General features: G+C 40.2%; 1 protein-coding gene across 1 annotated transcript in view; it reads left to right on the forward strand.

The window, feature by feature from the left end:
• Positions 1–24,260, forward strand: part of BRF1 (BRF1 RNA polymerase III transcription initiation factor subunit) — a 173,814-nt gene that overhangs the window by 130,198 nt on the left and 19,356 nt on the right. The window contains exon 15 of the mRNA XM_061998945.1: positions 101–357. Within this exon, the coding sequence (XP_061854929.1) occupies positions 101–357 (257 nt within the window). The remainder of the gene's footprint in view (positions 1–100; positions 358–24,260) is intronic.

Below are 24,260 nucleotides of genomic sequence, written 5' to 3' on the forward strand. Positions count from 1 at the left end.
ATCATCAGCACCTGCGCCGGGGCTGCTGAGCCTCTACTCGCCCTCTGCTTCACGGAAACTTTGTTTGTATCTACATCACTAATTTTATATTTTAATTAAGCCAAAGAAATCTGCAAAGAAGCGGGAGCCGATTCAAGCCAGCACAGCAGGAGAGGCAATTGAAAAGATGTTAGAACAGAAGAAAATCTCAAGTAAAATTAATTATAATGTTCTAAGGGACCTGAACAGCAAAGGAAGTAACACACCAAAGAAAGAGGATGACAGCACTGATGACAGCACCAACACCAAGAAGCTGTCAAGAAGGAAATCTATTGCCAGTAGGAATATAGCCAACCCTGTAAACAGTGTGGGAAAAAGGTACTGCAATTGTTCATTTATATCTCTGTCTGTGAGACTGTCTATGTATCTTTCTGAGCCAGACAATGTAGGGACTGAAACATTTGTTTGAGGCTAAAATAATGTCGGAGCTCTGTTTTTATTTATTTTGCCTGCAGTGTCACAGTGGCGCCTTATTTATAGTCCACATATCAGAGGTCTGCTTTGCTATGAGTTAATCATCCTGAAGCCAAAAAAGAAATCAATGGAAATTCATAAATGTGACTCAGCCTTTTCTTCATATACTCGTGACGTTTACTGTCCTCCTTTTCTAAGCTGTCTGTATCAGTTGGACACGACACTAAATGTTCGAAAGCTTTGGCTTTTTGCTTGGTTGGAAAAATAGAATTCCCATCTGTTTTGACAGCTAACTGTTTTGTTTAGCTCTTATTTTAGTTTTATTCCAAAGTTTTGTTGTTAATTGGTGACATAAATATAAAGCTTTACAGTAAATATGCTTGTTGGTTTCCTGGTCTGCATTTGCGAATGGTTTATAGGGTGATGATAGCTACTATTTTAATGAGTGAAAAATTTGACTTGCCAGGCAGATTTGTAGTGTGCTATAATGTGTAAAAGGAGATTGATGTGTCTTATCTGCAATGTTCAACTATTTTATTTGTCTTCAGTTTATGAAATCATGTAGGATGATCATTTGAATTGTGTCTATGTATAGTAATTTCTTACTTAGTTGTTATTTATTTAGCTATTTATTTACTGCCTAAAAGACAGTTTCTTTCGCTTCCAGGAGTGTAGGCCAAAAGTCACAAGCAAATTTAGGTGTTTGATTCTGAAATGTAAGAGGATGTCTTTGCACTGTTGTTCAGATTTTGACATGTGTTGCAACTGGGTAAAGGAGGCCAGGAGGGCAGCCAACCACAAGGTGAGAGAAATCATGGATTCATGCAAGAAAGGGAGATGTAGGATACCTAAAAATATGAAGCTGGAAGGGGTAGTAAGTGCACATCCCTCACAAGCTGAGCAAAATGGGGATCTCATTAATATTTACAAATATCTAAAGGGATGTCAGGAGGTTGGGGCAGCACTTATTCCTGTTGTATCTGGTGACAGGACGAGGGGTAAATGAGATGAAGCTGGAACACAAAAAGTTCCATTTAAACATAAGGAAAAACTATTTGACTGTTGAGGTGAGGGAGCCCTGGCACAGGCTGCCCAGGGAGGGTGTGGAGGCTCCTCTGGAGGTCGTCATCACTCACCTGGACACATTCCTGTGTGACCTGATCTAGGTGGGACCTGCTTTAGCAGGGGTGTTGGAGTGGATGATCTCTAAAGGTCCCTTCCAACGCCCACCATTCTATGATTCCATGAAAATCATGTTGATTAGACTCAGCCCCTTATTTTGCTTTCATTTGACAGCGAGGGCAGAGGCACAGTCTTCAGTTTTGGCATTGGCTTTATTTAGCATTAGGCTTCTCAGTCAAAATTGAAGACCTCGTGCCACTGGGCCCACTGTCCCTGGGATACAGGTTTTTGGAGTGAGCCAAACATCTTTTCTGTCTCTGATGTACCTTATTGATTCTGCATTTTACCAAGATGGCTTCATCCTCATTTAACTTCCCACTCTTAATGTCATCAGTTTTGCTTTCTGGTTCTTGACTCACTGTGGATTTTAGTCTCCTGTAAGTTGCTACTTAAAGTGATGTCTAATGACTCAGGCACATTAAGTTTACCACTAGTGATGAAAAATGATGATGCACTGAGGATGGAACTAGCAGCATTTAGCCTATGCTTTACTTGGATTCAACAGAGTCATATTTCTGGTTAAATCTGGCTAATTTGCTTGTCTGAAATGCAATGCTGTGATGGGAGGTAGAGACCCAGCAGGATCCTGGTTGCATTTCAGGGCTCAGCAGTGGCATCCACATTCGAGCTGCTTTGCCACATCTGAGCTTTATCACTTCTGAGGTTTTACAGAAATGTTGGGCCCTTGGAGCTCCTGTTGAAGTCAGCGTGTTAGACTCTTAACAGGTGTTAAACTCTTTGGAAAATCATGCCATAAATATTTAATTTAACAGTGGTGCAACTTGAAAAGGTTTCTAAATAAATACAAATCAGTATTTTCCAAAAGCAGCTAATAAAATATGTTTATTTTTCCTCTTGAGAGCCTAAAGTACGTCCTTAAGATGCATAACAGAGTTTCCTGATGATGATTAGCAGATCTTGGATACAATGAATTTTGCAGCAGAACACTTCAGAGGAGGTTGGGGATACATGCAGATACGCCAGTTAAGGAAATTTTGCACTCCAGAAGCAGGCAGTGTTGAATAATATCAAGGACTTGGCAAACCATTGCTTGGACTATTTTTTTCTCTTACAATTAAAGATTTATGACATACTTTTGACTTTTTTTTTTTGCTAGTAGTCTAAATGCCATGCCTTTTAAATGGCATGCATAAATTTCTGTGTTCTGCATTGTTCTTGTATGCCATGCATTCATTGCCTTTGTTCAGCATTGTTCCTCTGAGAGGTGAATGGCTAAATAGTTTTCCAGTGATACAAAAATCATGGTAATTTATATGCAATTAATAATAATAAAAACCTTTAACACTGCCTGCTAGAAAATGAATGAAGCATGTAATGTATCTTTATCCAGGAGGCATTTGAAGAGGTCTTGCTAACTGTTTAGGTTTGTAGTGATTTACAGTCCTGCATGTTTATCTTTCTGTCTTAAATATTTAGTAAGCTGCCTCTGACTGCAGTAGCACCTTGCATTACCATGCTTTGATCTGGTCCTTTAGTCGAGCTGAGATACAGTCAGACTTTAAAGAGTTACTGATTTAGTGCTGGTCCCGATTAGAAGGAGCTTTACAAGGAGCTTTACAGGCTAGGAAAGGAGTACTCATTCTTGGTGGTTAAATTAAAACACACTCTTATAAAGACACAAAATTGGGAAAATAGATAATTTTTTTTAAGGTAAATAAACATCTTTATTGCTTTCCTTTTGCAAGCAAAGATTTTACATACCTCACCAGGTTTGGACAGATGATGAAGCCAAGCTTGTCATGTGTCTTAGAAATTATCTTCATATACAGTTTGCAACACCCTGAGAGTGGGACATTGATCTTCATCTCTGTCTTTCTCATTGCCTCTTGTTATAAAATGCTCTGCACTGCTATTTCTCCATAGAGGATTTCAGATTATCTCTGAATGAAAATGGTCACTCCAGATAGACGTGGTGCAATCTCTGGGTGCTTGTTCTTTTTTTAATAGGACATAAAGTAGCAGTTGCAGTGTTAATCAGTTAAAATATTAGAAAGGCTTTTGTTTACTGATGTGATAATGATAAGCAAGTTTTATAGTCTTGTAAAAAGTTGTTGATTTGCAAGAAATTTACAGAGAGCTGGAATGCCGAGCAAGGTCCCACGAGCATGCTTAAACTGGATATTCTTTCAGTTGGTGGCCCTTTTAATACAGCTTTGTTGCTACTATAATCACTTAGTGGTTACTTGTATTCCCAATATTATTTCATAAAACTCCTAATTTTGTAATCTCAGAAACATTTGGTACTTTCTGAAGTTTTGTTAGGAAGGAACCTTCAAGGAATTCTTCCAAAAATCATGCAGATTTCTGATATTGAGATGAGCAGATGTTAGATACATGTATATTGTCAGGAGCAAACTGGATTTTTGGACAGGTTTCATTACCATGAATACTGTGCAACGTTTTGAGTTTTAGACAAAAACATTCTTTCCTCAGAAACATCTCCCAGAATCACACTGAGCTTTTACTTATCGTAGCTGTCAAGATGGTAGAGGGCTGGTAATGACAATGTAAGTAATTTTAGGAAATTTTATGTTGTGTAATTGTATTTCATTATGTCTCTTAATGTATTTTTTGTTCCAGTGGGTATCACAATTGGTGCTTCATACACAAAAGCTGTTTCATTCTCTGTGTGTTCAAGATATGGCACAGTGGATGTTGCCATAATAGATGTTGCAACTTTAATTTCAATTACCAGTTGCACAGTTTATCTTCACTAATGTCTTCTGTGCATATGAAGCATGAGTAATATGTTGAACTCCTAGAAAAGAACAATTGCTACTTCGAGCTCCCTAAAACCTGAATTCCAGTTTGAGTTCTGCCATGCACTGGAGCCCCTAAAGAGGGGGTTTACTTAGGACTAGAAGCTTTTGGTCAGAAGCTTAGTAATTTATTTTATATTTACTTGAGCTGGATCTTACAACATTACTTGTGAAGTACAATGTGTTGTACTAAGAAAATGTGGGAACAAGAAAGCTTTCAAGTCACTGCATTTTGAAAATGTTAAGCCTATTTATTGCTATGTGCTTGAAATTGGTAATGATATCAGAAAAGACAGGATATATTATCGAGGGAGTAAATGTGTCAGGTTAATCTCTTGAAGAATTTGCCTTGGAAGAAATGAAGCAGGACTGTGAAGCACAGCTGAATCCATTGCAGTGAAACAAGGTTGTTCTGAATGGAAGCATATGAATATATAATAGAAAACCAAATCATGCCTGCCATGAATATGACACAAGCCTTGGTAGCAATCTCAGATTTAATGAGATTTGGAAATTCACCTCCAAATCCTGTCCATGGTCTCACCTCTATTTATTGACTATCCGTTTTGCTAGTACCTGTCGGTGCGTGGCCCCACCTGTACTTTGGAGCCATGGGATCTGATATTGTGAACCATTCATTTACAGTACCAGGCTCATGTTCTACTGCTCAAGTCCCTGCCCTGCACACTTTTTGTGCTGATGTAGGTGCTTTGGCGGAGTCTGATGATGCCAACACTGCAGAGAGAGCCTGGAGAGATGGAGCCATCTCCCTGCTGCCAGCCACTGCCCCCTGCTCCCACCCTTGTTTTGAGTTGGCCCTTTTTGGTGTCCAGAATGTGCATATTGCTCTGTAAGGTGGTTTGTTTCAATGTCATCATCCTTGCCAGATTATTTTTGGTAGTTGTGGGAAGGAGGAGGCAAGGAGTGCTATTTATTGTACCCAACCTGGAAACTTTCTTTTCACTTCTTGATATTGCAGATGTCCAGCAAAATTGGTACTTCTTTTTTTCTGGGGAATAAGGAGGGAAGAAGCCTCAAACCACCTGTTTCCCTCACATCCAAGCATGCTGAGAAGGATAAGCCCTTAATTTATGATTTTACTGTTTGTGAAGGTGGAGGTGGTGTGCTGAGTCCTGGCTGGGTGCTCTGGACTCAGCTACAACTCTGAATGTCTTGAACGTTTCTTCTACATGGGCCATGGCTTATCATTTATTTTTACAAAGCCAGAGCCAATGTGGGGTGTTTTTTTTAATGTACTATATTTTTAGTTTATTTTACATTATGAAACTAGTATTTGTGGAGGGGAGGAGCTCATGTTTTCCAGATTCCAAATCAATCCAAAATGGTGTGGAACAAAGCTCAACTAGAATAATCCAAGATATTCCCAGATGTCTGAAAAACCTTTGTCTCTGTTACACTCGGGTGATTATAAAGGTTAAAGCAGTCTTGATTCACTGTGTCAAGAAAACAGTTGTTGTTTCAGAACCTCTGTTGTTAGGAAAAGCGACACAGCAGTAATGGTTTAAAGATTTGGGAACGGGTATCTTAAAAGTTCATTGACTGCAATTGATGCAGTGAGGTCTGGTGGGCCAATGGGTGCCTGCAGTGAGTCCTACAGGTTAGCAATTCATGATGAGGCAGACCTTCTGAAGAGACACAGTTCCCCACATTTGTGAGATACAAAAGCTTCTGAGAGAGTCTTTTCCACGTTGGCTTGGTGGTATGCATTCCCTGTACAAATTGGCCCTTTGAGATGGGAGCTTTAGCTATGCTTTATGTGCTTTAATTTCCCACCATATAGTTTTGTTTTACAGAATTGTCTTAAGCACTTTGTGTAATTTTCCTTTGCTATCCTGTTCTTCTCTCTGTCTTTTGAAGTCTGTTACATGGTTTGGAATTCATATATATTTACTCAAAGTGAGATATTAACTTTTATTTCTTGTGCTGCTTCAGGCTTTCTTTTTATGTGTGACTAATGTGCTAGCACTAATTTCCCACCTGGCATAGAACTCCTTAGAGAAGATACTGGGCATACTTGTACTTAGGAGTTTCTTCTATAGCTTAATTATTATTTGGTTGATATTTTTGACGTTTCCTCTGGAAGCAGTCTTTTGTTGGCTGCAGGATTAACTAAACTGTGATTCCTGGGTAGGAATGTATGTGTGGTTGGAGCCTTCCTGTTGAGCATGTGGAGTCAGCTTTTGGTTTGAATATTATACATGTGGTAAATAAATTCTCCAACCACTTTGACATAACTGTTTTCTTATGTGATCTGTGCTTTGTGAATTTCTTTTGAGTGTAATTTTATGTATGTTTGTGCTTTGCTGTGGTATATAATCATTTAAATCAAAGGTTAATCAAAATTATTAGTCATTTTGAACAGGAAAACAGTGACATTTGATAAGTACCTCCACTTAAAATAAATCTTACTGGTATTTTCCAGTCTTGTAACTTTTAGAGGGACAAGCTTAGACAAATTATGTTTAGTATTTTATTTACAAAAAACAAAGCCAAGAAAAAATGAATTCAAGACTTCCAAGGTTCTGCTTTTCAAGTCATGCATCTCCTTATTAAAGTTAGCTGTACGGGGAGGAGCTTTCCGAATGACCTTGAAAGGAGCTGACACATGCATTTACTTGTTCACAGTTGATTAGAGGAGTTGATCTAGTAAAGCCTGTAGTAATGTTGTAACCTGGCTAATGCTGCAGGTTACTGCTGTTCATATGAGCTAAGAAGCCTTTTGTAATAAGGAGATAAGTCAGAAGCAAGAACTGGAAAGAAATGTATCTGACCCAACATGTTTTACAGTGAGTATGTGTTTTTAACTTCTGAACACTAAAATGTGATGACCAGCAGCTTTTCCTTCTTCTTTAAGTGACGGCATAGGAGGAAAAATGCATTTCTTCTGCACATTGAGCAGATGCAGAGTAAAGCAAATGCCACCAAGAAACCGGGGAGGCAGGAACCAGCACACTGGCAAGAAATGGTGTGGCAGGTTTTCCCTTTACTCTCAGATTCGTTTCTCTTGACACTGAGATAGGACAGAAGGATAGGGAACTATTTTTATAGGAAAAATACAGTTCTCTCAACCTGTCCTTGTAGAGGCTGGCAGGTGTTTGTTAGGATTTGGCATTTATTACAATTACTCAGGCTATTTCAAAGATCAGTTCCCCTTGATAATAACAATAGCATTTTTCTTTCACATCTGCAAGACTTGATACCCCTGAAAATACAGCTACATTAAACTCTGAAGCATGTGCCCTCACCCAGCCCAGCCCACATCCACAGCCTGCAAGGTCCAGGCATGTTTGGGCTGCTGGTGCAGGAGCCACGGCTGCCACTGACTCCCAAGTCATTTCAGCAGTTACTCCAGCAGCTCTGCACTTTCTTGTCGTGCAACATCGGTTTGTGAGGATGAGGTTACCAAAAAGCTCATTCCTTCATCCTTCATCCCTAAATCCTTTCCTACCTGCTGAAGGGGATGAGGTACTGAGTCACTTCCTCCTTTCACTCCCATTCTGCCAGTCAGTTAAGAGAAACAAAGGCTTTCTAGCTATTTACGTTGTTCAAATGGAGTAACTTTCCTAAGAATCCCAGTTTTGGATTCTTTAGTTTTTGAGTACTGGAGTTAGTTTTTGAGAACTGAAATAAAATGCCAGAACTTTAGTATCTCAACTAACCCACCTGGATTTTCACTGTAAAATATAATTGCAGAAAAATGTCTCTGGAAGAGCTTAACAATAAAGAGAAATAATGTAAAGAAGCCTCCTCAATGTGAACTCTACCAATTTCTGTAAGTTCAGTGGTGCTGCAAATCATCTCTTGGTTGTGCATCATTCATTAGGAGCATTCAAATTTTATAGTAGAGACATTTAGAGTTGTCAAAATTTGCTTTAATGTGAGGGTAAGGGAACACGTTCTGCTGGGACTGTAAGGAATCTTCCCAAGCTGTCGTTTATTTAGACTTTAACGAGAAATAAACCCTTCAAGATCGGGTGAGGACACGCGCCTGTGCGAGTGTTTCTGTAGTAACCAGCATCTGCCAAGCCCATTGCTTGGTTGCATAGACCCCAAATGGTTAGAATGCCTTCAGTTTCTAAAAAGGCATTGATCTGCCTCGACCTCCTGGCCTAGACCTTGGTTGAGTCTCCTTATTTTTACAGCGGCCTTCTTGTTTGTTTAATATAAATTGGATATTGCTTTTCCGCCTCCTACTCAAGAAAATCGTCTCCTTGTCGGATTCCAGGAGAGGTCGGGTGGGCAGCACAAAAATGCAGAGTGATTTTGCTTTTTTAACTTATCTGATATAATTTTGCCTTGTGTTTTAAGACCAAATAGGAGCAATTTTAGGCTCGAAGATAATCTTGTGTGACAGTTGGACTGTGAGTGCCTTGTTTATCTATGTTCTCATTTTCAGGTTGGTTATAAGAAACTGCTCTGCGAGCTTTTCTCTTCCAAATTACACTCAGTGGGTCTAATGGGAGGCTTCATATAAATATGTATGTGCAGTCTCTTCAACTTGAATAGCGTGTTAGCAAAAACAGTTATATGTGATGTTTGGGGCGAGGAGAGTGGGAGGGAATAAAGCAATGGGAAGTGTTGTGGCTCTTGTTATCAAACCCCAGAGGTGCGTGTCCTGCCCTCACGGCTGAGAGTGCTTCAGTGCTGAGAAATGCTCCTTCTCAGGCTGTAGATTCTTCCATAGATTGATTTCTTCGTGTTTTCATGGGTGGAAAATGGTTTGGTTTCTGCATTGGTTTTGCTTTGACCCTGGTCCAGCAGGGTCTGCTTGTTCAGTGTGTATCAGCTCATTATTTTAGTATAAACCAAAGGGAGCGTATCTCTGCTGTGTTATAAATTTGCAAATGAAGTTGAGTCTGCAGCGAATGTTTTGTTAAATGTCGAAGGAAAAGGAACCAATCAAACAAAAAGTTAACTTCTCCTCACCCCAATATGGCATATGTTATTTTACCAAGACTAATATCCAAACTAGGAGAGCAGTCACATGAAGATTCTTGTTTCTTGATGTTTACACACATTGCCAGACTGGATAGCTGGCAGTCATTATGTGGTTATGACTGCAGTTCTTTCACCACAGCTGGGTAAAGTATTGGAAAGTTATAGCAATTTGTTCCAAAACTTGAAGTACTGTTTGTTCACATAATATTTAACAGCATCTACATAATTATTTCTAAATTGACCAGTGTACTGTAACTTAGTCATTTATGTAAGTGCTGTTCCATTACTCACTGATGCTTCTGGTGTGCTGACTGATTTCAATTTTACCTTGCTGTAGTTGTTGCTAAATATAGGATAAAACATCCTGAGATAACTTCTAAATGTGATCTTGAAAGGTATGTGCAGCAAATTCAACTTTTCCTTCTGTTGTTGAATTTCCAATTTATTGTGAGTGAGGAATTTCTGCCCTGCATTGTCCCCTTCCTCCAGTGCAACACAACGATAGATTGAACGAACCCATTACTGTGTTTAGGATATACAGGAACCAAGGAAACTTCCCCACCTGCTCTAAAGCAGCTCATCTCCTTATCTTTCTCCTACAAACCCCTCAGAAAGACATAAGGGGGGAAACAGTGAACCTTGACGTGCATTTTCCTCTCCCTCTGGGTTTTACACTTGAAACCTATGCTGCTATAGAGAACAAATGGGAAAGTACAGAGCAGAGCATAGTGTGTATGGATCTGAGGACCTGCAGTCCATCTCTCGAGTACATGTTCAAGTGGAGAACCTCTCGCCCTGAGTGCTCTTTTAAGACATCACTTGGCTCAGCAGCTGTCAAAAACCAGACGATTTGAAATCTTTCCATTGAAGCAGGACTGTGATAGCTGCCAGGGAAAGAATACAATGAGGCTATTATAGCCCACAGCGTGCAATGGATTTGAAATGTGTATTGATACTCAAAGTTGAGTGCAACCTTGTTGAATTGGAGCACTGGAAGATGCTTGGACATTGAGAGCGCTCTCAGGCCCCGTTCAGAATAGGAGTGTGGGCATGTGTTTAATAGTCTGTTGTGTCTTTAATTCAGAAATGATTTTAAATGTGGGATTTATGTGAGAGGAATATATGCTACTTTACAGCATTGTCTTCTTTGAAGAAGTTACCAACAAATTTAATCTGAGTGGTTTTGAGATGTGAAGTATGAAGGACACGTATACAAATTTGGAAGTGGAATGAAGTGGCTGGCATATTTCTTTTGTAAGGTTACCTTTGCCTGCCTAGAGTGGTGACGTGGTGCTTTTAATAGAAAAATGGCTTTGTACACTTTTTTGTACACATCTGCATGGATTCTGTGATTTTATCATGCAGCAATAAAGAAACAAAATAATTTGGAGTCCTACTGAAACTGTTGTCAGTGAAGCTGGCTGAGACAATCATCAGATTAAAGATGTAGTTGAATCAATCAGTCATATGATGCAGTAATAGCAGAGATTAAAGTCAACAATGAATCAACTTATTAGATGAAGAGAAGCAAGACAGAAATCAAGATGGGTTAAAACATATGACAAGGCAATATTGCCCTCTGCCCATCTCCTGGACATAGATAGGTCCTTCCAGTTTGAGTTTTAATAACTCAATTTAAGGGTTAATTCTGTGCCTAAAGGTTCTACTTCATAGACGGTGGTTTAGAATCTTGGGTTTTTTTCCTGACAAATGAACTGTGTGCAAACAATATTGGCTTAAAAAAAATGATGTGCATATAGAGCACGTTATAAACATGTTTGTACTTTATTCATACTTTTTGAAACATTACAGGAAAAAAAAGATGAGAACAGAGTAGAGAAAAGATTAACTCTTTTGTGTAGGTTGTTTCTGGAACAAGGTGGGTAGGAGAGCAGCTCAGGTTGCTCATATTGCTGATGGATGCTTATTGTGGCCTTTCTCTGAGTATTCCTACATCAGGCTGTATCTTCTGGGATCTTTTCCTCCTCCTCCTCCTTGTGCCTCTGGATAGCATTCAGGAGATTAGGAACATTAACGTCTGTTGGTGATATGTCAATGCAAGAAACCTACCTTTTGCTGATGTGTTTTGTCATGTGGCCTCTGCCACACCTGTTCAAATCTTCTAAATGCATTGATCAAATAAGAGCTTCCCTTGCCTTCAACGTGATCCAGTGTAAATGTGATTTTGGCCCTTGGGCAATCTGAAATGTAAAAAAAAATATTGTGCCTTACTGTCAGAATTTGTATCATTTCTTTTTAAGTCAGAACATATATATTCCAAAAGTATAAGAGAGAAGCTTGCTGAAAAAGCTTGATCGTCATAATGGGAAAAGTTCAGAGTTCATATACCTTACATTTCCTTAAATCCCTGTAGGAATAAATCTGCTTCTTATCCATGCATCTGTATTTTCATTTCCCTGTTATTTCTTAAAATATACTTGCTCCTTTTTGCCAGCAAAGCATTGGGTTAATGAAATAATTTGGTTTAACTGGATTACATACGTTGATCTTGTATGGCTCAGATAGACTGTCATAGAATCATAGAATGGTAGGGTTGTGGTACATTTCAAAATAAATATTGGTTCACCAACTCTAAAAGCATGAAATGATGACACTTAATTCTGTTCTATTTAAAATAAAACTCAAAAGACAGCAAAAACCAGAGAGGGAAGGGAAGAAAAGACAAAGAAGGGGCTAATTAAGGATTTTAAACCTCTGTGGTTTGGGATTCTTTTGCAACCAGTGAACTGAGTCCAGTGGGAGATGTAGTGTGTGTTAGCCATAGGAAATCATAAATTCTGTGTAAAGCAAACTAATCTACTAGCAGGTGACTGGGTAGCTAGAGAGGGCTTTCAGTGGGAAGGGAAAGGTTTCTGTAGAAATAAACCTCATCTCGATGACCTTTGCCAGCCCTGGCTGCCTCTCTCTTAGTCTAACCTGAAGAGATTAGAAAACCCCTTAACATCAAAAGAGATTGTAGACACTGTTGTCTCCCAGAGTCCTATTGTGTTTCAGAGTGATTTATTGGAAGGCAGCAGCCTGCTCCTGCTCTGGAGCCTTCACCCGCTGGCACCAACAATGCAGCTGTGGCTGCAGGTCAGGCTGACGATCCCAAAGCCTGCCTTGCCAAAACAATGCACTGCTCTCAACAGGAGGGATGGGAAACCCAACTCCAGGATTCCTTTGCCCAAACTTGTTTGGAAGATTTGCTGATTTTACTGAATCAACATTTTCCAGGTGCTTCCTGCATTTTATCCAGGAGTGGATAAATAACTCCTGTTTTGTTCAGCTACAGAAAACACAAATGTCATTAAATTGCATTGAGAGTTTGTGTTTCAGCACATGGTAATCTTCAGGTTCTGGGTTTGTATACGTGTATAATTTATATGTGTGTGTGTGTATAAATCTAAACACAAGTTTTACAAAAGTTCTTTAAATGGCTGTTGGAGGAAAATGCAGGTTTTGTGCATTTGTTTCTATCTCATCAGGAGAGTTGACAGAGAACAGTTCCAAGATCCGATGATTACTACGCTGTAGTTTTCTATTAGCTTTGGGTTGCAATTTAAAATTACTCCTTAAAACACAAGGAGCTCTTACATTATGAAGCAGTAGGAAATCCTGAGATCCAGGGCACTGAGGGGGCTTGCAGTATCGTATATATTCATTATTTTGTTACTACTTCAGTAGCTCGCAGGTATTAAGCACAGCATTATATTAACTTTTTGGTGAAGACCAGACACTAGAAAACTCAAGTTTATGGTTCAGCATTTGCTGATAGGATTTGCAACTCAGGGAAGTCCAGATTCAAGATGGGTTTTGCAGAGTGCTTGCAAGAGGCCAGCCACAGTAACAGATGCATTTTTGTCTAAATTACTTTCCTTCTCTTTTCAATTTCAATATCTACAGATTTCATTTTAAAACCCATTCTAAAGCAAATGAAATAGCTAAGACTTTTCCCAGCACAGTAATCAAGACCTTTAATACTCTACCTCTCTACAGACCACAGTTCTAAGACCTCTTGTTTGTGGTGCTGTTGCCTGTGCTGGGCAGGTTGCTGGGTGTACACTGCAGGAGACATAGTGGAGCTGGGGGCAGCCGTATTAGGCTCTGCTGACAAGTACTTTTAAAGGCTGATCAAGGTTTTTAGACTTTTATTGGAAGAATTATCTTTTATTAAAGAACTCTTAACAGCAGAGCTCCTCTCACCTGTGCACTGTGCTCCACAGCACAGATCCAGAGACACCTGGCCAGCTTCCAGGTTAAATTCACTTAATAGGGTAAATCTGAAATGATTTAAACACTCTCAATTTACCACCATAACCAAAGGATCAAAGCCAGAAGCTGTAGAAGCACTAATATTCAAGTGAGTTTTTAAAGAGGAATTTAAACATAGCTGCTTCAGAAATGCCATTAAGATGACATAAGGAGTGCTTTAGGTAGGTGATTGCAGTCACTCAAGTCTTCTGTTAATGTATCACCTTAAGATTTTCTGTACTGTATTATACCTAGGGCTGGATTTTGTCCCACTGACCTCAGTGGACTTTGGTTCAGTCTGTCAAACGTTGGAGCAATGTGTATTTTGGTCTGTATAATGCGATGAATTGTGAGACTGGGTCCCTAAAAAGGCAGATTGTTTCCTGAATGGATGTTCTCAGGCTTTGTGCACACTTTTGGAAAGAAATGGTAAAATAATCTACTTTTGCCAATTTGGGCTCCAGCTTTCCCCAGTAGATTACTAACCATGCTGTCTATTGGTATTGCTGCAAATATTTTCCTTTCTTTTGGGAGATATTTGTGATGGTCATCACTTTTGTGTTTAATGGGAATGAGTACAAGCTGGAGCATAAGAGGTTCCAAAGAAACACAAGGAAAACTTTCTTTACCATGAGGATGGTGGAGCACTGGAAGGGGCTGCCCAGATGAGTTGTGGAGTCTCCTTCTCTGGAGACATTCCAGACCCACCTGGATGGGTTCCTGTGTGACCTACTCTAGGAGGTCCTGCTCTGGCAGGGATTGGACTGGGTGATCTTTCAAGGTCCCTTCCAACCCTTATGATTCTGTGATTCAACTCTTATCAAGTGTACCTCAGTGTTATTTATTGTTTTTCTGTCTAACTTTGACTCTTAGGTATTGTTTTGATTGTAATCTTTCTCAAGATCTTTCCTTTTGCATGAAAAAGGAAAAAAATAACTGTGCTTTTCTTTTGCTTAGCACTTCAAAAGCCAAAACCAGGTATTAAATAGGAAAATGGAGACAAAACAATTCAGAAACATTGAACGGTGTTCACTGATTAAACTGTAGGGAACATTCACATATCTGCCATTTGGTCTCCTGAAGATCAATACTATGAGACTAATCTATGATGCTGCAGCAGTCTGTAATAACCGTAACGTATTATCTTTCAGAGTATTATTACTGGAATAAAAACTGCTGGTTTTAAATTTTGAAGGTATTGGGATACTCATCCTGGCATTCATTATTTCATAAAATGGATCAACAGTGTTCTCTGTGTGCACATACAGTTCGATACTCTTTCAAAATGATATTGAAGGGTGGCCATGCTGTTCCAGTGATCCTGTCCAGCACTCTTACACTTGGATGGAGGCCAAAAAGAACAAGAGGAAAAAAAACAAGCAAAAACCCGAGCAAAATGTGACTATTTCGCTTCTGATGCTCAGTGTTACAAAGGAGTCATCTCTCTCAGTTGGGTGATGAAGGGAAGGCAAAGGAGTGGCTGCGTTGGCATCATGTTGCCCAGTGAGAGTTGCAAAACCAGCCTGAAAGGTTTTTTGCATTGGCTTGTTGTCTCTGTAATTTAGACACTGGGATCTTGTAATTTGGTGAGGAGGGAGGAGCATCCTTAGTAATGTATTTGCTACTGTACTGATAGACAAATTATGAAGCCAAAGCTGATTATATTTTCCTTTGTCTCCATAAGTGGATTCAAGATGACTTATTTGTTCTTGTGCTGTAGTAACTTTTGTCTTTTGTTCTTTTTCTTTTTCAAGCCACTCAATGCCATATTGCTTCTAAATTGGGAAAATATTAGATTTCCTCAGCCTAACTGTAGAGTCTTGTTTTTGCAATTGTACTTTGAAACACTGATGGTCAAGAGTGAAAGCAAAAATACGTAGTTCTTACAGAGGCCAGGTTTGGAAGCCTCTGTTACAAACGTGGTTGTAAAGCAACACGTGCCATGAGCAGTGGAAGCAGTGGTTTAGTTTTCTACTAGTCACTATCTTCTCTCACTTGGTCATTCCTTTCCTTGCTTGGAGCGAGAGCCCCAGCTCTCCTCTGTGAGCCTTTCCTACAAGCAGAGATGGGTTTTCCTGTCTGAAGCACGTAGCTGTTGGCCAGCTGATACTTGTGTGAGATGTGGTCGACTCTTTCCCTTTTGGTGGGGGAACTCTTCTAGGTCTCCTCTTCCTACTTCTGATTTTCACAAAAAGGCACAGGAACTTGATTATTTTTTTTACTTTTACCTCTTGGATTTTATGGTCCCCAGATATTTGGAGGGATCGAAGTGGAGTGAGAGAGAGATGGATGGACTGTCAGCATGTCATATAGTTATCTTTTTATAATGATCTTTCCCATACAGTAGAGAGTGCACCTTGTGTGTGCAGGCAAAGACTTGAAAACAAGGAGTGAATTTCTGTTACTTAGTACCTGATTTAATAGGACTTCTAGAGCTTGTAGATGTGAGGGTTTTTGGGGGGATTGGATGGTTTGTTTTTTTCCTAACTGAGCTACTAGCTGAATGTCTTCTAACATTTACTAACTGTTGTTCTTTTGAGCAGTTTTTGAGGTGAATCCAAAATCACAACATTGCTAGGGTAAGAATAATCTTTAACCCTCAAAAATGCTTGCGTTAAGGTTGCCCAATAATTGGCAATGAATATGTAGGTGCGATGTGTTCTATCAGCTTTGCTTGTAGTGAACCAAAGGGAGTTTGTCATAACACGAGTTGCTTATTGATGACACAGTTGTCTGTGATTGATTAAAAGTGGCAGATTTATTTCAGCTTCAACTCTTTCCATTAGCATTCCTATCGACCATCTGGCAGTGGAAAACCTCACTTGTGAGATAGACTGGGATCTTGTTAAAAAAATTACAAGATTTCTTGGGGGCCTTTTTTTGGCCAGTCTCCTCATGTGCCAGAAAGTTGTCACTTTTAGTGATGGGCCTTTTTGCCTGAAAAGGTTGAGACCGATGCTGGTTCAGCCCGTGGCTTGTTTTTAATGGTTTTTAATTATTACCTTGATTGCAGCAAACATTTAGTTAATGGTTATGTGAGTATCATTGTGTGGGCTTTGTAGCTCTTTCAAGGCGTTCAGTTGTTGGTTGGTGTGAGAAGGAACACGTTGCTGTGGGAGGAAAAGAGCAAGCAGCCTTTTTCAAAATGCTACCTACAGAAAACTAGAACTTTCCCCTAAATTAGTTGATCATGAAAATGCAATGTCATGATCAAAATCATTTGACTGTACTTAAGGTGCCCGAATCAAAATCATTTAAAGATTATGTACCAAGAAGGGATGCTTAAAGGGCAAAAAAGGAATTCTAAATGAATTATGAAGTTCCAAATTGTGGAGTTGCCTGATTGTGCATTAAATGGTAGATACAGGCACTGATATGAGAGAAATATGAAGCTGTCGTACAAGGGGTGATGGAACCTCAGGACGTTTAGTGAGGCTCCTGTGACAGTACTATGAATTACATCACGATCTGAAATGCAGCAGCTGCCCTGGCCCTATGTCACCTGATGAGTAATAGTGTATCAGGGCTATCTTTGGTGAACAGCTTTTTGGGGCTTTTCTGCTGCAGTGTTTGCCACTGGAATTGTAATACTGTCTCTGGCTTCCCTCCTGCAGTATCCCCTGCTCATCAGAAATGCCGTGATTCAGGATAAAGGTATGAAATCTTGTGGTTAGGACCCCTTCCATCTAGATTTTTTTAGGGGACATTGTAAAGATTAATGTTATCTGTGTGCTGCAGAGAGATGAGTTGTGGACAGAGAAAACATATTCTACGTGAGTTTTCATCTATCTGCAGAGTTTGCTTAAAACAGTCCTTTTAAGTCTTTGTTAAACATACTTTTCTGAGGGCTGGAGGTTTGAAAGAAGTGTTTCCGTTTCTCAGAGTGTGATAGATTTCTGCCCAGGCTCTCCAGAGCTTGACCTTGGTGGCTGTAAATATTTTAAACGGTTCCATGGATATTTCAAGCCTTGTGGCTTGTTGAGGCGTAATGCACAAGGGACTTCTTCCTAAATGGGCTCCTCTTTGCACTTAGACTCACACAAACATTGCAGCAAGTGAAGGTGTTAAAAAAACCGTCTGCATGAAGGTCAAAGTGACAGGTCATATTAGGACATTAATACATAATAATACATAATTAGGACATTAAAGAGTAATCTCCTAACAATTTATTCTCAGTGTTGTATTCCATCTTGGAAATTGAGGCAGCATTAAGGTTACATAGGTGTTAGTTACTTGTGCAATATTTAGCATATAGAAAGGAGATGGATCCCTTCTGGTTTTATTTGATATCATTAGTAATGTTTATGCTGAGGGAGTGTGCAATTTCTGAAAATGAATTGTTTTTGGACAGTTAGCAGGGATTATCTGAAACACATCCATAACGTCTAGTGCCATTCATTTGAAAGTCTCCCCTGTTATCCTTGGGGGTTTTTTTGTCTGAAGTAAGATAATATTGGAGTAAAAACTGAGGAAATGTATTCAGCCACTTGAAGGCATTTTGTGGAGGATTAAGATTTGTTTCCTTTTAAGTGTTTCTCAAAAAGAGTGCTTCTCTTGTCCGCTATTTTATTTGTGCCATCGCATCTGTGAAAGATCATTATCATATTCTTTTATATGGGCACGTGTCAAAGCATTGCTCACTTCCAACCATCTGTAGACTATTTGATACAAATGCTTCAAAAATGGAGCTAATAGACGAGGCACCATCCTCGTATCACAAAGTTTCCTAAATTTCCTCGCAGACACGGGGTTTTTTTGCCCTACTTACTACATTTTCCTTCAGAAACAATGCCTTTTGGCAGCTCCTGTTGTATTCATACAGGTTTTTGGATAACTGGCCAGACTTATGCACACCACCATCTCAGTGCGCTCTTCTAGATCCCTTGCCAGTTGTCTGCTTGAACACCATCTGTTCCTGGCAGGAGTTACCTTCAAATACCTAACAAAACAGGTCATCGGAAAAACCAAAATCTTCCAGGAGCTGATGGTGTTAACATACCCTGCATTTCTACCACCATTAGCATTTTCCTCTAGCACTTCAGGAAACTTGGTCTGTTTAGGCAGATTCTCTTACCCCCAGATCGGTCCTTTCGAGGACTACCAAGTCAGCCCAGGCAAACAGTGAGGAGGGTGCTAACTTGCAAGAAGATGTTTTGTGGAAAGCTCGAACAACGTGTGAAATTCAGTCCTGCTTCATAATGAGAGGGAGAACAGTGCTAATGAAATCTGCAGGAGACAATAAAGTGAGTCATACAGAACAGACGACTGAAAAGGGCCGTGCAAAGCAGTGCCACTGAGGGAAAAAAATATAACTGAGAGCAGGAAATAAAAAAGAGCATCTTGGAAAAAATCCAGGCTAATGCATCCAAAGAAATATAATCTGAAATGCAGACATACATGGGAGCAGAAGCTGTAAAAGCCATAAAGCTGAAAGAGATGGAGAGATAGTGGACTGCGAATTAGATGTGAGGCTCTACGAAAAGACCAATTTGGGCTACGCATTGGAGAAGCAGCACGTGACAGATTAGGGAGGCATTAAGCCCATCTTGGAGAACCATTCTCTTCTGCAGATGAGAGAATTGGAGTCATTAAGGTGATTTCCACGAGAAACAAGATGGTGGTGACCTGGAGGAGCCACTGAAATGCTCTCTGCAGCATGGTGGTACCTACTCGTACGTGAGCCAGCCAGCATTTGCAGCCTAGATAAGGGATAAGCAGCATATGGCACGGCAGAACAAGGCTGAAGCCCAGGAGGAGGATAATTTCATTTGGATGGCAGAAGGAAAGTCTCGGTGGTGGTAAGATTGAGTGCCATGTTTGGAGACAGCATAGTCAAAATACAGGTTGAGGCCCAAATACCAAAGTGACAGATCCATGTCTCTTTCTGGAGCTGTATCCGGTTAGATTATGTCTGAGTTTGTTCAAGGCTTGAAGAAAGAGGTAAATGGTGATGGTGGAACATTTACTCACTCCCATGGGTCCTCTACAGCTGGAGGTGAACTTAGACTTTGTCAAAGCAGAGAGTACTGTGTGTCCTGATCACTAGTGAGTGAGAGAGGAGAATGACAGGTTGGCCCGGTTTCATGTCCCTGCATAGGAGCCAGCACTCTCAGACTTTTCTTTTTTTCCCAGCTGATAACCCAAGTAGAAGTTTGAAAACATCTTTGGAGAAATGTGTGAATCACAGTGGCCAGTTTGTTTCTCCTGTGTGAACAGAGCTGTCGCATGCTCCTTGGGTGGGAGGCAGCCGAAACCTCCTGCCTGTGATTGAGGGGAAACACTGGTGCTGAGGGGAGTTGTCTTGACCTCTCTCCACAGTGGCTTCTGTCGACCCTGTTAAAAATGAGTTTAGTCCTAAGGAAACAAATCTCCATCTAATCAGTTCCCCACTCCGCTGGCCATTCTCATGGATATTTTGCCGTTTTTAGAGTAGGAACAGTTACTCTGAGCATTCTCCTCTCTTTTTTACAGCAAGCAGAAGGAGAAACTAAAATCTGATTTACTGTGACCCTGGATGCAGGTCACTTGTTCATGTTGAAAATGTTATTTGCAAACAGGTTACTGGGTAATTTTGAAAGTGGTCTGGCATGCTGCTTAGTAGGACTGCATTGTGCAGAACCTAGTTATTCAAACTCCTTTGGCTAATATTAGCATTAATTCCCTTACAGGAGTAGTACAAAGTCGCTTATTTCTCAGTCTTTTTAGACGTGGGAGCTTGTCTGTAAGCACAGCAGACAGCTTATCAGCTCAGCAGCCGCCGCTGCTTGCCAATATCATGTGTTTGGGAAACGTTTGCAGTCAGCCTTGAGAGTTTACGGACATGGGCTTGTCTTTCCTTTATATTTCATTGCACTGTTTAAATCAGGAGTATTAAAAACCATCCTAAATTCGGAGAAAAGAGGGAATCTGTGAAGACACCAGCCCTGCCTCATCCCACAAGAAATACATCTCCTGGCTGGTGAGAGCTGTAGCCTGCCGAGGTGCGAGGGGGCTTGGGATTTTGGGAGGCTCTGCAGTACTTCTGTGGGTGCAAAGTGAGCCCAAAGGTAATTTATGACTTTGTCAGAGAAGTGGAGAGGGGCTAAAAGAGCCTCCAAACCAGCACTTGTAATAGCTCGGGGTGAGGGTTTTTTTTTCTCCTTTCAAATGTTTTTCTTTTATTACAGCTGACACCAGTCAAGGAGAGAGGAAGCTCTTTAACCTTAATGCAAATAAAACAGTAGTGCTTTAGGAAGAAAAAAAATTCTCTTTATACCTCTAGGCCAATGTTTCTGACAGACCAGGGAGTTTAAAAATAAAATTACTCATTAGTTGTTTTTTCTCTTAATCTCTTTAGCTGTATCAATCCATTTGAAGCCTGATTTTTGTGTAGGGGGAATAAAGAATTACCTATAGCAATAAATCCATCTGTTTGTCACGGTCTTTATCTGTCTATCTGTCTGTCTATCTGTGTATCCCCTAGAGACTTAAAATGTTGTTTTTTATTTCTGTACCATTGCTGAAAATGAATTGTGACATTTTCTGTTTAGGCTGCTAAAGGTTTTGGCAGATAGAACATGGATTTTGTCTTTTGATGGTAAATTCAATTCAGCATTTATTGCAAAGTCCTCAAGTGTTTAAATGTGTGGTGAGAGACAAACTGAACTCCTGCTGTGCTGAACTCCACCAGGTCTCTTCAGTAGTTCTTCTATTCAAAAAGAATTGGGACTTGTTTCATCTGTTTTTAATAACTGTGAGGCTTGCACGCTATTTATGTCAGAACTACAGCCAACTTTGTGTGCAGTTTGACATGTAGAGTCTAACTTTTAACTCTTGCTCCTAAAGACACCTACTCAATCTGTGATGTTGTTATCCTTTAAAAAAGGCAAGGGCCTTGTGCATCATCTTATCTGAACTGTGATGTTGAAATGGGTACATGAAAGGAAAGCAAAAGCTGTTCTGCAAAAAGACTGGTTGTGTAAGAGGGTACACACCTGGACTTACTTTCTGCCTAGGGTAGATACCAGAGTTTGGGAGCAATCAGTGTTTGTTGGGTCTGTCATGCTGTTGCTGAAGCTGGGGAGAGTCCAATGGAATCCTCTTTTAAATTGAGAGGAGGATGGAGAAGGGTTTGGTGGGTCAGGGGTCAGTATCAGCATCTACTGCATTTTCTTGGAGAAGTCATTGAGGTGATGTCTGCAGGAAAAAGTTCAGTGATCCCAAGCTCCTGGAGAGCCTGTGCCCTGCACCTCCTGGGAGCCAGGCCTGGTTTTGTGTCTAAACTATAATGGGTGTTAGATCCTGCCAGCTGTTAATGGGAGTCATGGAGGTACCACAGGAATCCGGGTATGGCACGTGAGGGAGGGCTGTTCCAAAGTGGTTCTGCCAAACACACTTGTGCTGCCAGGAGGAGCGATGGGCCAGGAGCTTATGGTGCAACCACAGCGACAGCGCTCGCTCAATGACTTCCCCACGCTTCTTCGGTCCAGAGATGAGAGCAATCTGCTCCAGGGCTCTCTGTGTGGTGCTGCCATTTGATAAAAACACCTCATCACTCGTATGCCGGGGCTGAAGTGTGTCTTTCGCTTTTGTCCTGTGAGATGGATGGGGAAGTTGAATGTCTGGGCTACTTGCATGGCCATCATAATTCAGTGGGAAGATGCAGAGATGATAAATGAGTTCAGTGTTGGATGGATCGAGTTTTGCCAGTGTTGGGAATGATTTTTATCACCTTTGTGTAGAGCATGTTCATGGTAGAGGCATGTAATTTGTTTGTGAGGTTTATACTGCTTTCTTGTTCATCTAATAAGATTTTTAAATAAGGTATTAATAATCAGAAGCCTAGAGGTGACAAGAACCTTAGAGAAGCTCCAGCTGTAATTTCCCCATTGAGACCAGGCAAAAGGTAACGCTTCAGAGCTAATACATTCTTGCTCTAAGAAAGACTGTGAAAGTTCACCTCAAAGGGTCATAAATTGCTACCAAATTGATCTCCAAATGTAAGTCTGTAGTGCACGTGTTTAAATTTGATTCAGTTGCTTTAAAACAGTTTGCTTCTTCCATGAAAATATGCTCAGTGAAAAGTGTTTACGTTACAGTTTGGCACTTACATTGCATTGAAAGAAAAATTACTTTATGCATCTGTTTATTTGCTGTAACATTTTACTAACCAACTGAGCAAAGTAACTTGGAGATCTGTGGTGTCATGCTAAAAACCCAAGTGTTGGCTTGCCAAATATTCATGTTCTCATGATACACACACACAAAAAAACCCTCTTAAGTCAAACTGGAGTGATGCTGTAGTGCCACTGAAGGAAATAGAGTGTATGGAGATTAAACAGCTGAAAGGCAGGCGTGTAACAAGTGAGTCTGTGCAGACTGTTGTCTCACTGGGGCCAAGCACTTCTTAGGCATTTGCTACATATTTTGACCAAGGACAGAATGTAGGAATTCTAAACTTAATGCATTCAAGACTAATATTTCTTTAAAAAAAAAACGAAAAGGAGGGGAAGGTGTCACTGTTTTTTTTCAACTGAAGAGTTTTTTCTTAACTGATGCTTCAGAAATGCCATTAGAGAGCAAAAATGAGCCAGGCAATGATAAAGAACAAAGCAAACTTGCTCGTTAGACTCAGTTGAAGCTAAGTTGACTGTCGATACAAATTTGCATTATTTCCCCAGCGTGGCATTTGGTAACAACTTTCCTCGGTGTGCTTTTGTTTCAGTTGACATTTGCTTGAATGGCCAAGTGAGTTGGCAAATTTTGTGCTATTGGTCTTTGAAGTTGTGACTTGGGCCCAAACAGCTTCTTCTTTGTGTAACGGCGGGGAGCCCCTTCTCTTTGGAGAGGGGTGTGTGCGGACAAAGCCTAGAAAAGCTCTGTACATACCGACTCTCACAACACTTAGCACTTAACTTTAAGTAGCTTGGAACATTGGTTTAATTTCTGTGAATTTTTAATGCAAGGAGTTAAAGTTCAGAAGTTTTTCAAAGCAAAAGATTAACCTGAAAGTATATTTCTTTTTTTATCGATCTTCCAACATAGGTTAGTGTTTGGAAGGATTTAAACCACACTGGGAATTTACTGCTTTCTCTGTTCAGTACAACTGTTATTTCACGATGGAGTTCAAGTGCAAGCTCGCCTAGGTACAAAGGAAGAAGGAAGCATTTACTTGGTTGGTGTTTGTTGTATGTTTTACTCATTCTCACAAGAGTTGTGCTAAAATCTGTGGCGTGCCGAAAGCTGTCTGAAGAACTTGACGGAATACAGTGACAAAATACAAATAGTAGGGTGGGGAGGAGGAATTTTATATCAATAAGACAGCATATAAGTATCTATTGTCACATTTGCACATTTCACGGTCAGCTGAACTTCAGTTACTGTTCACAGTCCATATCTTAATAATTGTGGTAGGAACACAGCTCACACAGGATGGATGACTCCTTCTCAGATGGCCTGATTTCATCCATAGTTGTACACGTCCAAGGATGCAGCACAGTGCTGAAAGGCAACTGCAGCCATTAGAGTTTCTCAGTATTTCCATGTACGCAGAGCTGAGGATGTGCATTGGCAGTTTTCAGAAAGAGCCTTATCGCTGCTGTGATTCTCTTTCATGTGTCTTTTGTAGCCACTGCAAAAGAGAGGAGAGGATGT

Source organism: Colius striatus, chromosome 6, assembly GCF_028858725.1.
Source record: "Colius striatus isolate bColStr4 chromosome 6, bColStr4.1.hap1, whole genome shotgun sequence".
NCBI classification, from domain to species: Eukaryota; Metazoa; Chordata; class Aves; order Coliiformes; family Coliidae; genus Colius; species Colius striatus.